This window comes from Rana temporaria, chromosome 3, assembly GCF_905171775.1.
Source record: "Rana temporaria chromosome 3, aRanTem1.1, whole genome shotgun sequence".
Taxonomy (NCBI): Eukaryota; Metazoa; Chordata; class Amphibia; order Anura; family Ranidae; genus Rana; species Rana temporaria.
In genome coordinates, this window is record NC_053491.1 from 222,736,730 (window position 1) to 222,759,890 (window position 23,161).

A 23,161-nucleotide genomic window follows, 5' to 3' on the forward strand; every position below is an offset into this window, starting at 1 on the left:
AGGAAAGTTGCACTTTGCAAAATATTTTGCCCTAGATCTTAGTGAATGAAATGAAGCTTTTTGAGTTCTTTTTTTAATCCTTAAGCTGCTAGCATTAGATATATTTTACATTTCTTCAGTTACTTCCTAAATTCCAAGCCTAGGCATATGGTGTCATGCATATCAGGAGCCTTCAAGAGAGGATAAGGGGTTTTCTAAGCTATGCACGCTTAACTGTCTGCATGCCTGAGCTATAAGCATATGGATTCTAGGAAGTATCACCTGCTTTTGCTCAAGATGGCCATGGACAGTTTTTGAACTTGATTTCCAGGCAAATTATAGCTTGGAGACATTTAAACTTTAAAATTAATTAAAGAACGTTTATGGTTTGTGGTCCTCAGATGCAGTATAGTTTCGCTTTAAGTTCTGGTAAAAATCCCCTTGCAATGTAAACTGCCTTAGTAACTTAACCCTTATTACTTGAATGGGACAGGCCATGTCAGGTATAATTTCAGCCAGATAAGTGTATTAGCATATCACAGTCAATAAACAGAGTGGGCTACTGAGCAAATATGTCTGTCCCCATGTAGATATATAGATAAACAACTATACTCAGACATAGAGTAGACTAGTAAAACTGTGCTTCCTTCAGTCACACAGACAGGGAGAGTGCTAGTTAACCACTTGCCGCCAAATCAAGTACATTGGAATAGGACAGCACAAGCTCTGGATTACCCCATGTCCTTATCTCCCCGGGCATGCTTAAACTTAAGCTGGTGGTTGCAGGATTGGAACCTGCAAATAAGAAGATTCTTCCTCACGGTGTCGTACTACAGATGCCAGTCTCTCGACCCTAGAGGGACCCACAGCTCAGGGGAGATGGTCAAGGGCAGAGTAGAGCTTGCCCATCAACATCCTGGAGTTACAGGCCCTACGGTCCTGGATGGTGAAGTTTCAGGAATGCCCCATCAGGGTTCAGTCTGACAATGCCACTGCAGTGACCTATATCAACCACTAGGGTGGTACCAGGAGCTGTTCAACTCAGGAGCAGGTGAACCACATATAAACCTGGGCAGAGGGACATGTGCCGGTTCTATCAGCGCTCCAATATTGTGCGAGTAGAGAACTGGAGGGGAGATTATCTCAGCCGCCAGCAGATCTGCCCGGGGGAATGGTCCCTACACCCAAACGTGTTTCGGGAAGTCTGCCAGTGCTGGGAATGGCCAGAGGTCGATCTATTGGCATCCAGGTTCAACAACAAGCTACAGCAGTTTAATTTAAAATACTGCACTGCGCTATCTCACCCAATATCTTCCCAATGGTGAATTTTAAAGTGCCAACATTGCAATAAAACATCCAAATATAAATCGTGACAGTAAATCAAGTTGAAAAAAAATATATAATAAATGTAATCCTTAGTCCCTGTGGCAAACTTATCCGTGCTGCGTGTCACACTTCACAGCAAATAAATAATAATATATATATAATATATACATAAATAAATGTTATATATATATATATATATATATATATATATATATATATATATATAGATAGATAGATAGATAGATAGATAGATAGATAGATAGATAGATAGATAGTAAATATAAAAAAAATATATAAATGCTAACAAAGGAATACATCCTGATTAAATGAAGGTCAGTATATACAAGTTGTATACAGTCCTTATAATGGTGACTCCTTGAAAACAATGTGTTTCAGTGTCCACATTCTGGTGCTCCCCACCCTCAGGTAATGGCCGCTCACCTCCAAGCGCGTGACCTCACACCTAAGTTTGGTCAAACACGCTTGTGAATCACCTTAAGGATTCTAGATGAGCTGTATGGTTCAAAGCTGCTCACTGGTGATGTCTCCTCATATGCAAACAGTAAAAAGAGGCTCCATAGCGTGGTAGAGTTTTTACACAGTTTATTAAATAAACAAGAAAGCTCAAATACAGGGTACTGTATGGAGCCTCTTTTTACTGTTTGCATATGAGGAGCCTCTTGTTACTGTTTGAAAAAAAAATCTATGTGTTGCATTAGCAGCCAATCAGATTCAAATTTTCACTTGAAAATGAATTGCATAATCTTTCCAGCAGCTATACTGACTAATCTTTTTTCAGATATTGTGATTGATAATTCCCAGTACTAAATGTAAAGTGATAGTTACTCAACCTACAAATTACAACTGCTATGTCTATGCAGCAGGCAGGGAGATGGCTCAGGATCATAGGTGTGTGCAGCCTATTGCATTAGGGTGTGCACCCCAAAGCCCCAACACATATGCATTTGACATAACAACCTGAAACAATGGGGGGAAGCAGGAACAAGGGAGCACATGGATCCAGACAAAAGAAGGAAGAGGAACAAAGAAAAGAAGGGGTGGCATATATTAGTACCGATCCCCTAAATTTAACTCCTGCGTGGCAGCTCAATATTGACAAAAGGGAGAAAAGGAGAAGCCTATCTTCAGCTACTGCAGGAGGAAAATACAGATCGGTTCCACTAAATTCCACCTCCGCCACTTCTCCTGTCCAGGTTCTAAGGGTTGGCAAGGAAGGATCGCGCTTTACCTATCACCTGCCCAACATTGACAAGTTGCCAACCCCAGGATTAGGGTGTGCCCAAGCACACCTGGCACACTCCTTGCGCACGCCTATGCTCAGAACTGTTGTAGAAATATGCATACAGTAAAACCTTGAATTGTGAGCATAATTTGTTTCCTAAACATGTTTGTAATCCAAAGCACTTGTATATCGAAGCATATAAGAAATAATGGAAACTCAAATGATTTGTTTCACCATTTATTCATAGGTCCTTTAGTTTATAGTCTATTTAAAAAGATTATAGTAATGTGACCAGGTTGTGTAAGCATAAATTGTCCATCCACAAAAGGAAAGGGGATTAACCACTTCAGCCCCGGACCATATTGCTGGTCAATGACCGGGCCACTTTTTGCGATTTGGCACTGCGTCGCTTTAACTGACAATTGCGTGGTCGTGCGACGTGGCTCCCAAACAAAATTGGCGTCCTTTTTCCCCCACAAATAGAGCTTTATTTTGGTGGTATTTGATCACCTCAGCAGTTTTTAGTTTTTGCGCTATAAACAAAAATATAGCGACAATTTTGAAAAAAAATGAATATTTTTTTTACTTTTTGCTGTAATAAATATCCCCAAAAATATTTTAAAAAACGAGCTGCGGTGGATCAACGCGATTAGCACTGCGCTGACAAGCCATTCACCTCTGCAGCTAGGGGTTCAGATCCCGGTCCCGGCTGCATGTGAATTGAGTTTGGTGGTCTCAGCCCGGCTCCCGTGGGTGTGCTATGCGAGGTAAGCCTGCGCTTAGTACGCCCACCCCCCTCCCACAAAAACCACCACACTTACACACACTCGAAATTGGGTTAACATGCACGCACTTTGACCACGCGGTCTCTAAAAAGAGAGGCGAAGGACTAACGGGGCTGGTTGAGCGGGCTAGATCCTCTCACTCCCTTATAGGGAGTCCCTCTGCCCCGTTGGGCTTCAAAGCGGAGCAGGTAGGGCGGGCTGTGTGGGAGGACCCCCTCACGCACCCACCATTGCCACCCGGGGCATGGAGAAAGGTGGCAGATTGCTTCTGGGGGAGGCCTGCCTACTCCCAACTCCTGCAGTCTCGAGTACACGCACAAAAATACACTTAAAAAAAACAAAAACAATTTTTTTCTCAGTTTAGGCCGATACGTATTCTTCAACATATTTTCCATAAAAAAAAACGCAATAAGCGTTTGTTGATTGGTTTGCGCAAAAGTTATAGCGTCTACAAAATAGGGCGTAGTTTTATGGCATTTTTATAAAAAAAAATGTTTTACTAGTAATGGCGGCGATCAGCGATTTTTATCGGTACTGCGACCTTATGACACACTTCGGACACTTTTGACACATTTTTGGAACCATTGGCATTTTTATAGCGATCAGTGCTATAAAAATACATTGATTACTATAAAAATTATACTGGTAGGGAAGGGGTTAACACTAGGGGGCAAGGAAGGGGTTAATTATGTTCCCTGTGTGTGTTCTAACTGAAGGGGGTGGGACTGACTTTAGGAAATGACAGATTGCTGTTCATACATTGTATGAACAGATGATCAGGCATTTCTCCCCCTCACAGGACCGGGAGCTGTGTGTTTACACACACAGCTTCCAGTTCTCGCTCAGTAACGAGCGATTGCGGGTGCCCGGCGGTGATCGCGCCCGCCCCCCGGCGAGAGGGGGGGCGTGCGCCCCTATTGGCTGAATCGCGTGATGACATAGCTACGCGATCTCGCGCAGCCGACCCGACCTGCCGCCGTATAACTGCAGTGGCTGGTTGGCTAGTGGTTAAAAGAAAAATCCAGCAGGAGCTACAGAGTATAAAAGAGAGGAGAGGCGGCTCTAATAGTAGCAATATGTTGCTAAATGGTGAACTTTCATTAAATGTAACCATATTGCTACACTTAGAGGCTCCTCTCTTCTCTTTTATACTCAGTTGTGACATGACACTACTTGTATATCAAGACTTTGCTTGTATATAAAGTCAAAATTGATAAAAAAATTAGCTTGTCTTGCAAAACGCTCTCAAACCAAGTTACTCTCAAACCAAGGTTTTACTATATATGTTTATGTACCTGGCTCTTGGTCGACATTCCCTTGTAGTCAGGTCATTTCCTGATGTCTGATCACAATCAGATCTCTGTGGCTCTGTTCAGTTTAAGCAGCAAGCAATGAGATTAATGCTCTTTCTAACCTGTAACTTTCTATTAATGAATTTAATTCACAATTGTAGTAGACTTTTAAGCAATAAAGTAAATTGTGTGCAATTGCCAACCAGCACCAGACTGTGATTGTATGGTATTTTGCATTTTTGGCAGTTTTGTGTGTATTTTCAATCATGAGTGAATTAACACCAATGATGAAATCTGCACATTGTGGACAATGGACCTAAGGTGTCTTATCTGAGCTGGGAGGGTTTATGGGATGTCACCTGCTGAGTTTAGTTACTATATTAACCCTGTGAAGACATAATCTGTTCCACCTCCCTGTCCCTTTCACTTCTGTCTTACCTTAGCTTGTCACTATTTCCTTGTTACTCTGCTGCACCTGTCCTTACCTCCCAGCCACACATCACTTTCTTTCTTTTTCTAATCTTCTGCTTGTTTTTATTGTATTACTTTTCTCTATCACTGCACATATCTTTAACAGATTTGCCCTGGAGTGCAGCCACCTGCACAGCCTTACTCTCCTTCTAGGTTACTCGGTGTCCTATCTATCTAATTAGAATATGTAACTGTTCTCAGGAGTAAACCTCCAGCTTGCGAGCACTGCTGCTGACTTGTACCTACTGCTCCATCTCACCTCTATTAGCTAGCTGTCTCTCCTGGTAGACGTCCACATACAGCCAGAGCTCCCTTAGAATGGCCACCCCAGGGGACATTGGCACCTTTACAGTCTGGGACTATGTGGTGTTCGCTTTGATGCTGCTTATCTCTGCTGTGATTGGAATCTACTATGCCTTTGCAGGCGGTGGACAGAAGACCTCCAAAGATTTCCTTATGGGTGGCAGGAGCATGACTGCTGTGCCAGTGGCTCTGTCGCTCACTGCCAGCTTCATGTCTGCGGTGACAGTGCTTGGTACCCCCGCAGAGGTGTACCGATTTGGTGCCATGTTCAGTGTATTTGCCATCACTTATACTTTTACAGTGCTGATCTCATCAGAGGTCTTTCTGCCGGTGTTCTACAGACTGGGCATCACCAGCACCTATGAGGTACAGTATAACCATAAGCATCCCTTACTTGTAAAAGACAGGGAAATACCCTGAAAACTGGGTGCCAGCTGGCACACTTTAGTATGAGCATGCGCTGAATATGGCTGGATGAGGGCATACATTCCTCTGGAAATATGTAGCCACAGTTGTTTAACCTTTTCCCAACAATACAGATTAACATGTTGTTTATTGTCTTTGATATAACGAATAATCTAACATATTTAATCGACTATTTCATTGATTACCCAGCTGCTTTATTTTTTATTTAAATAGTACATATTATATACTGTCATTTTTTTCACAGCTTCTTTTATTGAATTTTTAAATTAATATTTGTATCCCTTTTTTTATATACTATCGGTACCTAGAACTTTCCTTCATCATATATCTAACTCATCTAGTTTTATTGTTTGTATTTGTTCTCAACTTCTTTTTTAGAATTTTTCGGTTTAATGTTTGTATCTCTTCAACATACCATCAGTATCTAGAACTTTTCTTCATCATATATCTAACTCCTCTAGTTTTATCGTTTGTATTTATTCTCAACTTCTTTTTTAGATTTTTTAAGTTTAATATTTATATCTCTTCAATATACCATCAGTACCTAGATCTTTCCTTCATCATATATCTAACTCCTCTAGTTTTATTGTTTGTATTTATTCTCAAAGTCTTTTTTTGTTTTAAGAATTTTTAGGTTTAGTATTTGTGACTCTCTAATATACCATCAGTACCTAGAACTTTCCTTCATGATCTATCTAACTCATCTAGTTTTGTTGTTTGCATTTGTCCTCAACTTCTTTTTTTTAGAATTTTTAGGTTTAATATCTGTATCTCTCTAATATATCATCAGTACCTAGAACTTTCCTTCATCATACATCTAATTCATCTAGTTTTGTTGTTTGCATTTGTCCCCAACTAATTTTTTAGGATTTTTAGGTTTAATATCAGTATATCTTTAATATATCAACAGTACCTAGAACTTCGCTTCAATAAACATGTTCGACTAATTGGAACAATCCTTTTCATTATTCAAACAGTAAGTAAAATTATTATTATCATTAACATCACGTATCTTATAGTTTGGAGATAAAATCATGTTTACTCATAGTACTGTATATAATGAGAAACCAACAGCTTGTGCATAGGATGTAGGAAATCCCAACATGACGACTGGTATAATGGAATATATAACATGCATTATTTAGTTGCCATTTTCCTTAATGGCACATTTATCTATGCATACTATGACCCTTGGGGTCTACTTACAATCTTTTCGCACAAAATTCACACAACTTTCACCTAAGATCTACTAATATTCCCAAATAAAAAAAGTTAGAAATGTATAAATCTTGCGAGAAAGTTTTGTGAATCTTGTATGAAAAAAATGTAAATAAACCCATTTGTGTAGGAAATAGCAAAATTGCTAAACTAGTTCTGTCCAATGTAACAGAATGATTAATTTTACACTTGTTATGCACTATTTAGAAATTATTATTGAACTCATTGTAGTCACCCCTCATTATGTATGTACACATTCCATCGACAACAGTGGATCAGTGTACAATAAGTATAATGAGATGGAAGATAAGGATAAGGGTAAGATAAGGAGGATAAGCTCTCTACCACAAATACAGGGGGAATAATTATAAAGAACTTTAACTTGTTGATGACAAGTCCTACACGCTCCAGTGGTTTTATTGCAGCAAGAACCAATTAATTGTTTAAATTGTCTTACTAAAGCCATCATATAAAGGCTTGTTCACATCAGACATAAGTGTTTTATGGTGACTTAATTTGCATGTAAACTTTAACAACGACCGTCTGTTATTTGCTTCCTTTTGGTCTTTCCAATTGAAAGTGTTTTATGATATTTAGTGTATATAAGTACCAAAAAATACCCATCGATCCTACCAAAAATACAGTGAGCATTTAACTTCCTGTAGTGAGCTGAGAGTTCTGCACCAAAATCTGAAGCATTAGTCAGCTCTGCCTAGTTCACATCTGTGAATTACAGAGCCCCCCCCCCTATGTAATGGAGATCAGGGGAAGGGAAGGTGTTTTGTAGTCCTGTCCTAGGGTGACAATGCTGCTCCACCTTAGATATGGTACAGTGAGTGAGCGTTGTCACCCTGGGACAGGAAGTGTGTTACTGGCAGGACCAACAAGTTAAAAAAGACTGAAAAAAAAGAAAAGAAAATCACTCAATTCCCCCATCAACATAGTCAGTGTTGATGGGGGAATCCCTCCCACGGAGCCATCCCAGCTGCTAACAATAATTGGATGAAAAAATCCGACAGTCTGGTTGTACCCAAGTTGATTAATATATACAGCCTTGCCCATACAGGGTTCGAACCATCTATGGCCAGTTTAAGCTGCTAGATTTTTATGCAGAGTTGCACCAGATTTCGCACTCCTCAGTTTTAGTAAATCAACCCCTTTAATAAATGTGTGTTATTGGTGGATTGGCCTGCAAAACCTTCACTAACACCTAAAATATGAAACAGATGGTACTATTTAAAAATATGTCAAAACAGCTTGGTGTTAGTAAGGTTGATTAAAAAGACTGTGTTTTCTTATTACTATTTTTCTTTTTATGGAAAACACAGCAAAATGCAAAATGCATCTGATGTTAATGAAAAAGTGCAGCTAGAAATATTTAATTGTTTGTATTGGCAAACTATGGGTATCTGGTGTACTATCTCGAACCTAGCTGGCTACAGCATTGCGCTCACTCACTTAGGGTTAGGGTTAATAAGTGAGCTGGAGGCTCACTGGGTTGTTCCTCCTCAGCAAACAAGTCTTATAAATTCTGGTCTCTGAAATTGCTAAAAATCCAGGGCATGGGCAGGTGGCATTCAGGCTCAGTGCCAGCACCCCACACCTAAATGTAAGGAGGTCAACACTGACACAATACTCCGGGGCATGTTTATAAAGAAGTTCATCTGACATTCATTAAACATTTACTGCAGGTAATTCTTCTTGGTGCATGTGTGCAGTGATTGATTCACCACCAAGTGACATTCACTACTTTTTAAATATGCCCCTTACATTTTTTAAACCTACTTTCCTTTGAAAAGAGCCTTAGAAAAATGTATATAGTTTGTGCAGATCGGTAACTGTGCACTGCTTACATGCCTGTGATGGTTAAAGCTGGCTGAAAGTTCATACAGATCAAAGGTGTGCGCACAGGGTGTGCCAGGTGTGCCTGGGCACACCCTAATAATCCTGTGCTGGGCAGATCTCTCCTGCTGCTTGACTGCATAGAAAGGGACTGGGGAATCTCTGTCCCTTTCTCTGTCTCAAAAGTGAGACATCGGGGGTCTGTTTAGACTCCTAACATTTCACAAAGGCCCCCAATGGGGCTCCTAGAAATAATTGTAAAAGACAATAATAAAAAATTATTGTAATAAATAATGAAACAATATTTAAAAAATAAACTACTGACCCCAATCTGTGCCCTTCTGACACCATCCACTGCTCTACTGACGCCAACCTCTGCTCTACCGACATTGTCCATTTCCCTATATATATATATATATATATATATAGATACACACACCCACACACGCATGTGTGTTTGAGCTTTGGGGTGCACACCCTAATGCAACAGGCTGCGCACAGCTATGATTCAGATATTCAGAAAGCATTCAGAGCATCCTCTGCCTAGTATAACCAGCACGCTAGGCACAGGTTAAATGACATGAAGAATGAATCCCTTTGAACTGAACATACACGCTGAGATAAAAGCAAAATATAGGGTTAATTTAGTAATTACAGTATTCTTTGTGTTTTTTCTTTCTGATTTATTGCTGCATATGTTCTATTTCTCTTCCATAGATTCTATATACAGGAATTGTCATTTATGCTCCAGCTTTGGCATTAAATCAAGGTAAGACATGTAATACAAAAAATAGCAATTAAAGTACAAAGTTTGCCTATTTATGACCTGTTCTGCGTCTGCAACTTTGTGGCTTTGTACTGTTTGCTGAGCACTTAAGGAAGTAAATGGTTTAGAAATCAAATATGATGTGTACTGTGCAGGAAAACTGGAGTTTGAGTTACATAAATTATTAATTTTAGGTAAAGGCATGTTATCTATTGTAAGAACATTTAAGTACTAAGATCACTCCATTGCCACATCCGTAAATTTAGATTTGAAAATGTAACAAACCCCTTGGGTCGGACTTTGAAGGCAGATTGGACCACATAATTTATATAAAAAAAAATCTATATTTTTTTTAACACATAGAAAACATAAAAAAAAAGTTTTTGTACATGTATCACTACCCCTGTAGGACCCGCTGAGAATTATCTTGGGTCTGCCATTACCCCACTGTTCACCGTAACAGAACTCCAAGTCTAGGTTAGGAAGTTGAATATAAATGTGATTGCCAGTCACTTCAGTCCTTTTCTTAATGCTTTATTCAACAACTTCAGTAGTAAAGAGGGTAGAGGGTTAGGGGAAGTTCAGATACCTTAGTTTTGCAGATCACTAATACTTTCTTGGATACAGAGGATAACAGCTCCAGTCATTGGATCTTTGCGACAACCGGATAGGCCTCTCACACCGACCTAGACGCCGGTATGAAGCACAGACAAAGTCTCTGTCACAGACTTGAGTGATAAGTAGAAACTCCTGTATAATCCCCTGCCACAGTATTGTTTAGCCAGCAGTGGGTTAGATAGATCAGCTACACAGTATTAGAACCTTTAAGCCATCCCGCAATACTGTGAGGTAGGTTAACTTGAGTGCATCCTTCAAACGAGTCACCAGGCCCTCCCTGAGATACCAGCCTTCAGCCTGGTCCTCTCCAGCAAGGGTCCTCCCCTGGAATGTTCTCCGCTTGAGTGGCTTATTCCCACAGGACAGACAGCACAGGACCACCTTCCGTTAAGTATGCCCAGCCAGACTTCTGGGCCTACTTGCGGCAAACACAGCAGCAAAGCCTCAGGCCTGGCAGGCCATGAGGCCAGAACGCCTCTATAGCACAACCTCAGGCCAACAGGGCGCAGTGGTGAGAGAGTGATCACATGGCTTCTCGCCCATTAAATATTCTTCCCCAGCATGCCCAGCTACAAAGAAGCTCCCAATTGGGCGGTTTCTGGGGGAAAGATATCCAATGCACTTAGCATCTTATCAATTATATCCAATGCACTTGTGCCATCTACAGGCACAGTGGGAAATGTACACAACTAAACCGGGACAAAAGCAACACTTTACACAATCATTCTGAGCTATGTACAGCTCAGATAACACTAAATTTACTGATAGCGCCTAGTCAATAGGAGCAGGCCACTACATACATAAATAGACAAAGTTAAAAAAAAATTATTCACATCTGTGCAGGCTTCGGCCAACCACAGGCAGATATTTTCAAAATGTTACATGGTAACGGGTAAGTGAGCCCCTGTGCATCAACACATTTCGCTGACCCGCTTCCTCAGGACAAACAAAGGGGTGATACAGGAAAAAACAGGCCTTACTTGCCTAAATGTAAGCACACATACATACAGAGGCCCGGATTCAGAAAGGACTTACGCCGACGTATCTTCTGATACCCCGCGTAAGTCCACGGATGCGCCGTCGTATCTATGCGCCTTATTCAGGAAACAAGGTACGCCTGAATTTTGGCTTGATACGACCGACGTAAGTCTCCTTTGCCATCGTATCTTGGGCGCATATTTATGCTGGCCGCAAGGGGCGCTTCCATTGATTTACGCGTCGAATGTGTAAATGACCTAGATACACCGATTCACGAACGTACTTACGCCCGTTGCTGTAATCTACGCCGTTTACGTAAGGTGTACGTCCGGCGTAAAGTTAATGGGGTGATAGCTGCACAATAAATAATATATATATTCCAACAGATAATAATTGTAGATAAAAATAATATGTGTACACTACTACAGTGTCCCCTTGGGTCACCTCCTGGCTACACCTTGTTGGTCTGGCAGGACATCTATTTTTTATCGTCTTTAATTCAATCTTGCATTCAGGGATTTGTTGCTAACAGCTCCCCATTTGATGCAAAGCTATTCTAGCCTAGCAATTGCTCTACGGTCTACAATTATTATCTGTTGGAATATATATATACTATTTTGTATGCATCACCCCACTTTTGTCACCTGAGCTTATGTGAGCTTGTAAATATACTTTTTTTTTATTTTCAACTCTCTGATTATATTAGACTATGTGGGGGTTAGACTGCCTGATTTGTCCTGTTCCCCCTGGTGCCCACCCAGGGATACTCTGTATGTATGCATGCTCACATTTAGGCAAGTGAGGCCTGTTTTTTCCTGTACTACCCCTTTGTGTGTCCTGAGTAAGCAGATAAGCGAAATGAGTTGACGCACAGGGACTCATTTACCCATTACCATGTAACAACATTTTAAAAGTATCTGCCCATTGTGGGCCGAATTCTGCACAGATGTGAATACATGTTTTTAACTTTGTTTATTCATGTACAACATTTTTTAAATGTTTCTATGTACAGTGGAACATTAGTTAACAAGTAACGCGGTTAACAAGCGTTTTGTAAGACACGCTACTTTAAAAGAATATCCTGGCTCGACTTGCGAGTGTTGTCTCGCAAAACGAGCACGATTGAAGCCAATGGGGTGTTCAGTATCGCATTTGGCCAGAGGTGCAGGGGGTGCCGGTGGCACTCGGAACAGTTCAGAGCAGTTCGTAAATACTTGGAATGACTCAGAAATACTGGGAAACACTCGAAAATACTAGTTCCCGAGTGTTTCTGAGCCTTTCCAAGGCTTTCCGAGTTCAGCCGAGCTGTCCCTAAGTATTTCCGAGGCTCTTCGGCGCCCCCCACCTCTGACCACATGCGGTATTGCATACAATAGAGGTCAATGCAGAACGAATTATCTTCGTTTTCATTGACTTCTATGTGGAAACTTGCTTTGATAATGCGAGTGCTTTCGATTACAAACATTCTCCTGGAACGGAATATGCTCATAATCCAAGGTTCCACTGTATAAATAGAATATATATATATTTTTTATATAAATCCTATGGTCCAATCTGCCTTCAAAGTCCAACACAAAGGGTTTTTCCTTTTTCAAATCTATTGGAAGAACAGTAATCTGGGAGCTACTTCCATAACAAAATGTCACCTTATTTTTAAAGGCGGTTTTGACCATAAATAAAACATTTAACTATTGTAAAATGTGGTTAAAACATTCTGTAAATTATATCCATATTTTAAATTCAAAGCAAATGTATAGTGATTTTTTATATATAAATAAGACAAAGAATCTCTACATTTAATGCAATAACAAAAATAGCAAGCCCATAAAATGTGTAAGCCACGTAGAAAATTACTTTAAGAAAAAACTGCAATGAAAACACACATCCTCGTTAAAGTGGTTCTAATTAAATACATTCTGTGTGTAGCAGAAATCTTCCTCCAGAGATGTGCATGAGAGCCTCAGTTGTCCAGGGACTCTCCCTCGTCATTGGCCGAGTCATTGGTCAATCAAAATCAGTGAGCCAATAAGCAGAGAGAGGGGGTGGCGGCTGAGCTGGCTCAGGTGCCCCCATAGCAGGCTGCTTACTGTAGGGGATAGGAGCACCAAGAGGGACCTGAGGAGAGTATGATCTGTGCTGCTCTGTGCAAAACTACTGCACAGAGCAGGTAAGGATAACATGTTTGTTATTTTTAAACAAAAAAAAAACAAGACTTTAATATCACTTTAAAAATATACAACTCTTAAGGCAGTAATAAACCCAAAAGAACACATTTATTATATTGCAGCGTATCAATTCTTAGATGTAATGACTACATTAGCTTTATTTTTGTAAGCTATTTTCTTCTGGTGATCCAGACAATAAGTCTATAGTTTTTCAAAAGAACAATTTCTCTTGCAGATGCATCAGTTACAGGGTTGGGTCAAACCATGTACTGCTGACAGGAGTGCTTACAATGGTCAGCTTTTATTTATGTATGTAAAAATTTTATCAAAAAGGGAAAAAAAAACAATTTGCTGTAACTGTTTGGTTTAAATTTGTTAGTGTATTTAAATCTGCTGGTGCACCGTGACCTAACACTCCCCTCCCCCCAGCTACTATAAAAAGTGTCCCTGTGCTCATTCATCCAGAGTGGGAGCATGCTAATACCAGAGGAGGTGTGTTACTAGCCAGATCATCAGGTGAAAACAGAGGGAAAATGCCTAAAAAATAAAACGAATGCAGCCACCACATCTAATGATTGGTAAGCTGCAACATATAACATTTTTAGTTTGGGGTTTATTTAGCCGTTAAATTTCTAGACTCTGATGATGGTGTGTTTATTACAAACAGCAGACAGAGTACAACTGGCCATACATACACATATAGATTTTTTTGTTGAGCCTGCAGACTGAACAAAATAAATCTAAAAGATTCCTTTATCCACGCTAACAGCATGTAAGAATAAATCCCTTATGCTTGGCTATTGTATCTGACTGGCTGCAGGCGCTGTTCATACCACAATTTTCCAGCAGGCTCCTTCGATTTAAGTTGCTGTGTTGGCAGAGGTGTACATTGCTTCACTTTTGGCTGAGTCAGCAGAAGTTGGCTGATATTCGAGCAGTTATTATGCCGGCTTTAGAGGAATGTTAGGGCCTTTAACCCTTGCCTATTCTATCCAAATTTAAAAATAAATGTTCTGGCTATACACACACTTTACACAAGGGGTGATCAGTTAATAAAACTGTAATAGCTTTTAAACTGGATTTCATGCTTAATTGTTTTTTAATGTTTTAATTCTGTGTCATCTTTATTCTTGCTTTAGTCACTGGATTTCATTTGTGGGGTGCTGTTGTGGCCACTGGAGTAGTCTGCACTTTCTACTGTACGCTGGTTAGTAATGGTTGCATTTGCTTTATTACCCATACATACATACATATATACATACCCTATATTGTCAAAAGTATTGTGACGCCTGCCTTTACACACACATGGGGCCAGATCCACAAAGAAATTCCGCCGACGTATCTATTGATACGCCGCGTAATTTCTAAGATCCCCCCTTGTATCTTTGTTTTGTATCCACAAAACAAGATACGACTGAATGAGGGCTCGATCCGACTGGCGTACGTCTTAGTACGCCGTCGGATCTTAGGTTCATATTTACGCTGGCCGCTAGGTGGCGCTTCCGTTGATTTCCGCGTAGAGAATATGCAAATGAGCTAGATACTGTGATCCACAAACGTACGTCCGGCCGGCGCATTTTTTTACGTCGTTTCCGTAAGGCTTTTTCCGGCGTATAGTTACCCCTGCTTTATGAGGCGTACACAATGTTAAGTATGGATGTCGGGCCAGCGTCTAATTTTCCGTTGTTTACGTCGTTTGCGTAAAACGTTCGCGAATAGGGCTTTGCGTAGAATTACGTTCACGTCGAAAGCATTGGCATGCTGCGGGTTAATTTGGAGCATGCGCAATGGGAAACCCCCATGGACACCGTTAAAAAAAAGTAAATTACGTGGGGTCAATAGGAATTACCATAAAACACGCCCACATCTTATCTATTTGAATTGCGCGCCCTTATGCCGTCACAGTTACAGTACGCCGCCGTAACTTACGGCGCAAATTCCTTCAGGATACGGAAAATACGCTGAAAGTTACGGCGGAGTAGTGTATCTGAGATACGCTACGCGGGACGGAAAAATGCACGGAGGTACGTGGATCTGGCCCATGAACTTTAATGGCATCCCAGTCTTAGTCTGTAGGGTTCACAATTAAGTTGGTCCACCCTTTGCAGCTATAACACCTTCAACTCTTCTAGGAAGGCTGTCCACAAAGATTAGGAGTGTGTCTATGGGAATGTTTGACCATTCTTCCAGAAGCACATTTGTGAGGCCAGGCACTGATGTTGGACGAGACATGGATGAGCGAGTTTGAAGTGGAGGAACTTGACTGGCCTGCACAGAGTGCTGACTAAGGATGAGCTCCAGCGTGTTCGCATAGTACACGTGCAGAGCCCACCAGGAAGTCTGCACGGCGCTAATCACAGCTAGGGAGACATTTCCCGATCTCTGCAGCCGAGCATCGGGAAATGTCTCCCTGGCTGTGATTAGCACAGCGCCGTGCAGACTTCCTGGCGGGCTCTGCACGTGTACTATGTGAACACGCTGGAGCTCATCCTTAGTGCTAACCTCAGCCCCATAGAACACCTTTGGGATGAATTAGAGCGGAGACTGTGATCCAGGCCTCCTCGTCCAACATCAGTGCCTGACCTCACAAATTCTCTTCTGGAAGAATGGTCAAACATTCCCATAGACACACACATTCCCTGAAGAGTTGAAGGTGTTATAGCTGCAGAGGGTGGGCCAACTCAATATTGAACAATACGGACTTAAACTGAGATGCCATTAAAGTTCATGTGTGTGTAAAGCGGGGATATGCAATTAGCGGACCTCCAGCTGTTGCAGAACTACAATTCCCATGAGGCATAGCAAGACTCTGACAGCCACAAGTATGACACCCAGAGTCAGATGCATGATGGGACTTGTAGTTTTGCAACAGCTGGAGGTCTGCTAATTGCAGATCCCTGGTGTAAAGGCAGGTGTCACAATACTTTTGACAATATAGTGTATACCTTTTTTTGTATCAAGTTATGAACCCTTGTTTGCAGCAGTTCCTTCAAAAAAAGAAATGCGGGTGAATTGTGCATTGTGGGTAATGTAGTCTGACAGCACAGTTTACCATCATCACCCGCTGCCTTTTACTCTGAATGTTTCAGCTATCACAATAATGTAAAACAATATTAGTATTGACAGAAAAAATGGTTGCTGTCCAGAATATTTTATTTCGACAGCATCATAGAGCTTGACTTTTATTTTTCTCTTTATATTTTTTTTTTAGGGTGGTCTTAAAGCAGTTGTGTGGACAGATGTGTTCCAGGTTGGCATCATGGTTGCTGGGTTTTCATCGGTCATCATTCGAGCCGTGGTAGTCCAAGGTGGGATTGGCCCTATTCTAAATGACTCATATTATGGAGACAGGCTGAATTTTTGGGAGTAAGCACAAATGTTGGCAAGCAGATTTCTCAACCTGCTTTTATCAACTGAATATTATCATAATTAACTGCTATTAATTGCCGTGTTCCAGGCATTTCTTATTTGTACATATTTTCATTATTTATTCCACAATTTTTTTTTTTAGTTTTAACGCAAGTCCACTACAGCGGCACTCCTTTTGGACCATTGTTGTTGGAGGAACATTTACTTGGACGGGAATCTATGGTGTCAACCAGTCACAAGTGCAGAGATATATCGCTTGCAAAACCAGATTTCAAGCTAAAATGTAAGTTTGGTATCCTCCTGATAAAGATATACTACTGTAACAAAACTAAGGGGTCAGTTGAATGCATATGAGATATTATAGCTTATGCCAAGGATTTTAGACCATTTTTCTTTCATTTGTAAATGCTGCTGTGTCAGATGGCCTAGACCAGTGGTATCCAAACTGTGGCCAGATGCGGCCCTTTGCTTGCTTTTATCCGGCCCTTGGGACATTATTTCATCCACTGATACTAACATTGGGGCATAATTCCTCCCACTGACACCAACGATGGGACACAATTCTTCTCAATTATACCAATGTTGGGGCAAAATTGCTCCCAATGACATCAACGATGGAGCATAATTCCTCCCAATGACACATTAGATGGGACTCAATTCCTCTCAATGTCACCAACGGTGCGGCACTTTTCCTCCAATGATACCAACGGTGGGGCCCAATGACACCAATGAAGAGGCACAATTACTCCCATTGAAACAAACAATGGGGCATTGTTTTTCCCAGTGATGTCGGGACCTTTTCACTGACCATTGTCCGGCCCTTGGAAAGTCAGAAGGACAGTAAACTGGCCTTTTGTTTAGAAAGTTTGGAGACCCCTGGCCTAGACCCTAGAGAAATTGAAAAGTGTTGTAGTTTTGTATATTTGAATGACTAAAGTGTATCTAAAGCAAAAAAGTTTGCTTTAAGACCCCTTTCACACTGAGCCGCCCATTGTTGTCTGTGAACCTTGCAGGTAGATTGACCCTCTTGATTTGTCCTGATGACCAACAAGTGAAAATAAGGAGTTATCACCAACAGAAGTAGAAGGCCAAATCTTCCATTAGGCACTCTAGTCTTTCAATGGGAAGTCTTCTTCGGGGGCAACTCGGCAAGGCGTCTTGAAGACGACATCAGAGGTGACTTGCAAAATGACTTCTGTATAGAAGTCAATGCAAGTCACCCCGAGTCGCCCCCAAAGTCATACAAGAACCTTGTTCTAAGTCGGAGCGACTTGCGTCGCTCCTATTAGAACGGTTCTATTGAATAGAATGGGACGCGACTTGTCAGGCGGCTGAGTCGCCTGATGAGTCGCCCCAGTGTGAACCGGCTCTTATATGGTGACAGTTGTTTAAGTGAGCATCTCTATCACTAGAGAGGCTTTCCTTCACTTCCTGTTATGTCTTTAGGAGAGGAAATGCAAGGAATTCTCCCTAATGAGACACAGATGACAGAAGAACAAAACAGGGGTTATAACTGTGTAGAGTAGAACACTTGTCACGTTTTCTGCTTCTATTATTACTAGAAGCAGTAACTAGTATTTAGTATTAAGCTAATAGAGTTCTAAGTTTCCCAATAAAACTATACAGCTGTGTATCCATTAGAAAATGCCCCTTTTTATTACTTTTATGGTGACAATAGCCACTAATACATTTGACATCATGAATCTCCCCAGCTGTGACACAGATAGAAATGCAAATCTGACACAGGTCCAAATCGTTACCTACGGTACTCTATCCAAAGCGAAAAATACTTTTAGCTAGAGATACTTTTTAGGGAGAATGCAGTACAGACAATATGATTTCTTATTCAACACGTCTCTACTCCCAAGGGATAACCACAATCTGCATCTGTTATAGATAGGTTCCCGTTGTGTCTTTTTTAATCTATCCCCTTTATTAAAGGAACTTTGCAATGGTAAAATGAGCTTACAGACATCAAAAAATGTAAAATGTCTTAGCAGTTGGCTGAACTAGCAAATGAGGAGCACTTCAGAATACGTAAATATTGTAATGTGTGATAAATTATTCTCCAGCTTGCAGCTGTAATGAGAGAGAACAGAAATAATTGTGAATGTATTCAGAGGAAGATAAGATACAAAGTCTCAATGTGGGTTTTAGCATCCCCTGCACAGCCTTATAGAGTTATCTTTAGGGGTTTACTTGATTGTAATGAAAAGGTTTTTTTCTAGCTAATAATATAACATCTGCATGTAGTATATTAACCAAACCTGATTTACTGATCTCTTTTTACTATACAATATAATATGAAATACTAGCTTGTACTATAGAGCTCACAATATTGCTGTTTGCTATATGTTAGTGGGTTTGCTGAACTATTGTCACTCTAATGCACCCTAATGCAGGTGGTCAGGCACTATAGTTAGCTCTTGTGTTCTTCACTGTGACCCAAAAAGACAACATTTAGGTGCCGCTCAGGTAGAGAGGTAAAGTCCAATTAGACCGCTGTGAGTGCAGGCAGAGACAGGGAGCTCATCCTAGCTCCAAGCTGCAGCAATGCCAAAGGAAAAGGTCTAACAGGCCACACATCATGAAGCAGACCCATGTGCATAAAGTGAGATGAATTGCAGCCTCAGCCTAGACTCCTGTCAGGCCACGCCCCCCACATGTTTCGATTTACCCCTCAGAAATGAATCATCGGAATTCCCATGATTAAGCTCCTAGGGGCGGAGGAAAATACATTGGGGTGTGGCCTGGCTGGAGTCCGGGATGAGGCTGCCATTCATCTCACTTTATGCACACGGGTCTGCGTCATGATTTGTGGCTTATAAACCTTTTCCTTTGACATTTCTGTGTTCTTCACCTATAGCAGCCCCCTTTCCCATAAGGAAAGCAGACCTATCAGTACTTGTTTGCCCCCAGGACTTATATCCAAAACTATAGTGCCTGGCCACTACTCCAGGGCAGGTGCGGACTGAGCACAGCAAACAGGTATTTGCAGCTGGCAGACAGGCAAAGTGGTTCAGTGACAGTACAGGTACACAACAGGCAAGGTTTAGAATAGCCAGGGTCAAATTCATAGTCAAAAGGCAGGCAGAGTTCTGAGAATATTCCAAGTTCCAATCCAAAGTCACAAACAGGGAAATCCAAACAGCAGAGCAGGGCAGACAAACAAACAGGGAGCTTAACCTCCCTAGCGGTATGATTATTTCAAAAAAGGTGCTGAAAGCGGTACCATTATTTGCAAGGAAATTTGGCGTTTTATATTGTAGGCCTGTAATTCTTAGGAATAACTCACTTAAATCTGACAAAACAAGAGTCTAGTAGGCATCCCAGGTATGAAATTTTTTTAAAAACAAAATTATAAATTATAATATAATAAATAATTATAACAAATAATAATATAATTATAATAAAAATTATTCAATAATGTAATCAACTCAAAATCACAGAAATTTGCTCAGTTGCAGAATTGTCGCTGTCATTACTTTTATTTTTTTATGACGAATTTCCCCACAAATCGCTATCGCACAATTCTGCAAGTGATTATAATTTATTATCGCTGTTTTCTAGCTGCTCTGAAACCATTTTTGACATAAAGGGACACTTTTGGTTGCTATGGACAATCTACAGTTCGCAGGCAGAAAGAACAGTCTTTATTATATAAAAGTACATGCAGGGCACTGGGCAGACCACTAGGGACAAGGGGGGGTGTGTATTTTTTACATACAGTACTGTAATCTATAAGATTACAGTATACTGTATGTATTGTGTTTGTTTACCTTTTTGAATTTGGCGCCGTTCTCCGCTCCTGTGCGTCGTAACGTCGCAGGGAACGGAGATCGGCGGCACACAGAGGCACTGTGTGAATCGAGCAAGGTCCCGCTCGCTCACACAGCGCGGTGGCATCGCTGGATCCAGGGACAAGTTAAGTAAACCAAGCCTGTGGATTCTGAGAGGCGAGACCGAGTATGACTCGGGGTTACCGATCGTAGCCCAAAAATCTCACCCCGAGTCAGACTCGGAAATACCGCCAGGGGGGTTAAAGCACGCGATAAACACATTGGGGTTGATTTATTAAAACTGGAGCATGCAAAATCTGGTGCAGCTCTGCATGGTAGCCAATCCGCTTTTAACTTCAGCTTGTTCAATTAAACTTTGCCGAAAAAACCTGGAAGCTGATTGCACCAGATCTGCACCAGATTTTGTACTCTCCAGTTTTAGTAAATCAACAACATTATCACAAGCATGAGACTGCAGGCTTAGCTGGCATAAAAAGGAAGTAAACCACAGGGTTATTTTTTTTTCTGACCTGCAAAGTAAAGTCATAATGTGCTAGAATGCATCGCATCCTTCCGGGTCCGCGGACTCCGCCTGTGTGATTGGCCGGAGCCGCGTGATGTTACTCCCACGCATGTGCATGCTCGCGGCACAGGGCTCTAAAGGAACGGTACTGGTGGCCGTTCCTTCAGAGCGCATGCGCCAATGACGTAATCAGCTGCATATACAGTAAGTGTCTCCTGGTGCATGTTTAGGGATATTTACAGTGCCTATAAGTAAGCCTTATTATAGGCTTACCTATAGGTACAATTAATCTATGGGAGTTTACAACCACTTTAAAGGATAAGTTCACGTTTTTTTTCTAAATTCCCTATGTACCAGTATACCATACTTCTTTTGCAAAAATAAAACATCTTTCTATTTATCTTCACACCCCTTTACCTCATAGTCCAGCTGGCTCTATAAAACATTCTCCATTATTTCCTGGATGGACCTTCGGACATGACACAGGAAGGAGTTTACCAGCTGACCTCATTAGCCCACACCCTTCATCATCTGCCCTTCCAGCACATCACTACAACCCCTCATCGTTTTTTTTATGCAATCAGTGAATATTGTTCTCTCTAAATACACAGCCATAGATTGTTCACTTGGCAGAGAGTGCGAGAGCTGAGCGATCAGACAACAGCCTATGTGGATAAAGCTGTAAAATTGGAAACAGAAAAAGTATGTCCTGGGTTTTGTAAAGCTCAGCTTTAGATCTATGATCAACTATGTAGTGCAAGGGCCTGCCTGATTGGATACAGCGTAATTGGATAGATGGTGTCTTCTCTTTTTATATTGTTTTAGTAAATCTAAAGAAGATGATACAATCAGATTGTATGGTGTATAGCCACTTTTATAGACCTAAAATGAACTTTTTTTTGCTTTTGGTTCCATTAATTGTTAACAGCATACCAAACACAGAAGCAAACACACATTTTCCCGGCAGGGTTCCCTCCCTCTTTTTGTTCTTTTTGTTCTTTTTGTTCTCACCTTAGAACCCTTCCTTCGCACCTACAGATATATTTTAGCACTTAATATTACCCTACCCAAGACTACTGTATCCCTATGTCAACAAAACTTCCCTTTTAGATGGGAACCGCACGATGTAACGTACCTGGGTATTAAACTCTCTACCTTTACGCCAAAAACTTCTTACCTGCCCTCCAGAAAAAAAAGGGGACTTGCTCAATTGAAACAAAGGGCATTTTTTGTGGTTTGGCAGGGCGGCGATATTAAAGATGAATGTCCTCCCCAGGATGTTATATTTGCTGCAAGCCATCCTGATTGAGCTTCCCCCCTCTTTCTTTGCCTCTTTTAAAAAAATATGCAGAACCTTCCTTTGGTCAAGTCACCCCACGAGGCTAGGCTGGGATAGACTCATCCTCCCTAAACGGAAAGGTGGAATAGGTCTACCGGATCTGGCCCTGTATTACAGGGCCAGCCATCTCACGAGAATTGTGGATTGGCACAAACACAAACGCAACAAAGATTGGGTCCAAGTGGAAAATACCTTTTCACAAATACCAATTTCCCACCTCCCATGGATCGAGCCCCAGTCAATCCCTAGACTCTGTTCCAACCACCCGCTAATTGGACCTACTCTGCTTAATTTTAGATCAGCCTGTCGGACTTTCGACATGATCCCCTCTCATGGGCCTATGACGCCTATTACCCAAAACCCTGACTTTCCGCCAGACATTTCCACCGTCGACCTGACTATGTACCCCCATGACTTACCGTTAGAGCACATCACTTCTTCAACAACGGCATGCTCCTCTCCCATCCAGAGATGTCCTCCAAATTTTCCAATTTGAACATACCCTTTTTCAAATTCCTTCAACTCAGGCACTTTTTCCAAAGTACCCCACTACTCTCACATTGGTACAGGGACTTCACTCCTTTCTAACACATATGTAACAATACTGAACCCCAGAACCATTTAATCTCATCTTTGTACTCTTTACTCCTATCCAAAGCGGTTCCCAACACTAGAATCCATCAATTGTGGAACATGGATTTATCAGTGACTCTATCTGAAGACGATTGGGATCGCGTAT

General features: G+C 41.2%; 1 protein-coding gene across 1 annotated transcript in view; it reads left to right on the forward strand.

The window, feature by feature from the left end:
* The first annotated feature begins 5,021 nt into the window (after positions 1–5,021).
* LOC120932143 (sodium-coupled monocarboxylate transporter 1-like) overlaps positions 5,022–23,161 on the forward strand; it is a 48,175-nt gene continuing 30,035 nt past the window's right edge. The window contains exons 1-6 of the mRNA XM_040344317.1: positions 5,022–5,765; positions 6,736–6,801; positions 9,603–9,654; positions 14,552–14,619; positions 16,624–16,778; positions 16,924–17,064. Of these exons, the coding sequence (XP_040200251.1) occupies positions 5,415–5,765; positions 6,736–6,801; positions 9,603–9,654; positions 14,552–14,619; positions 16,624–16,778; positions 16,924–17,064 (833 nt within the window). The 5' untranslated portion in view covers positions 5,022–5,414. The remainder of the gene's footprint in view (positions 5,766–6,735; positions 6,802–9,602; positions 9,655–14,551; positions 14,620–16,623; positions 16,779–16,923; positions 17,065–23,161) is intronic.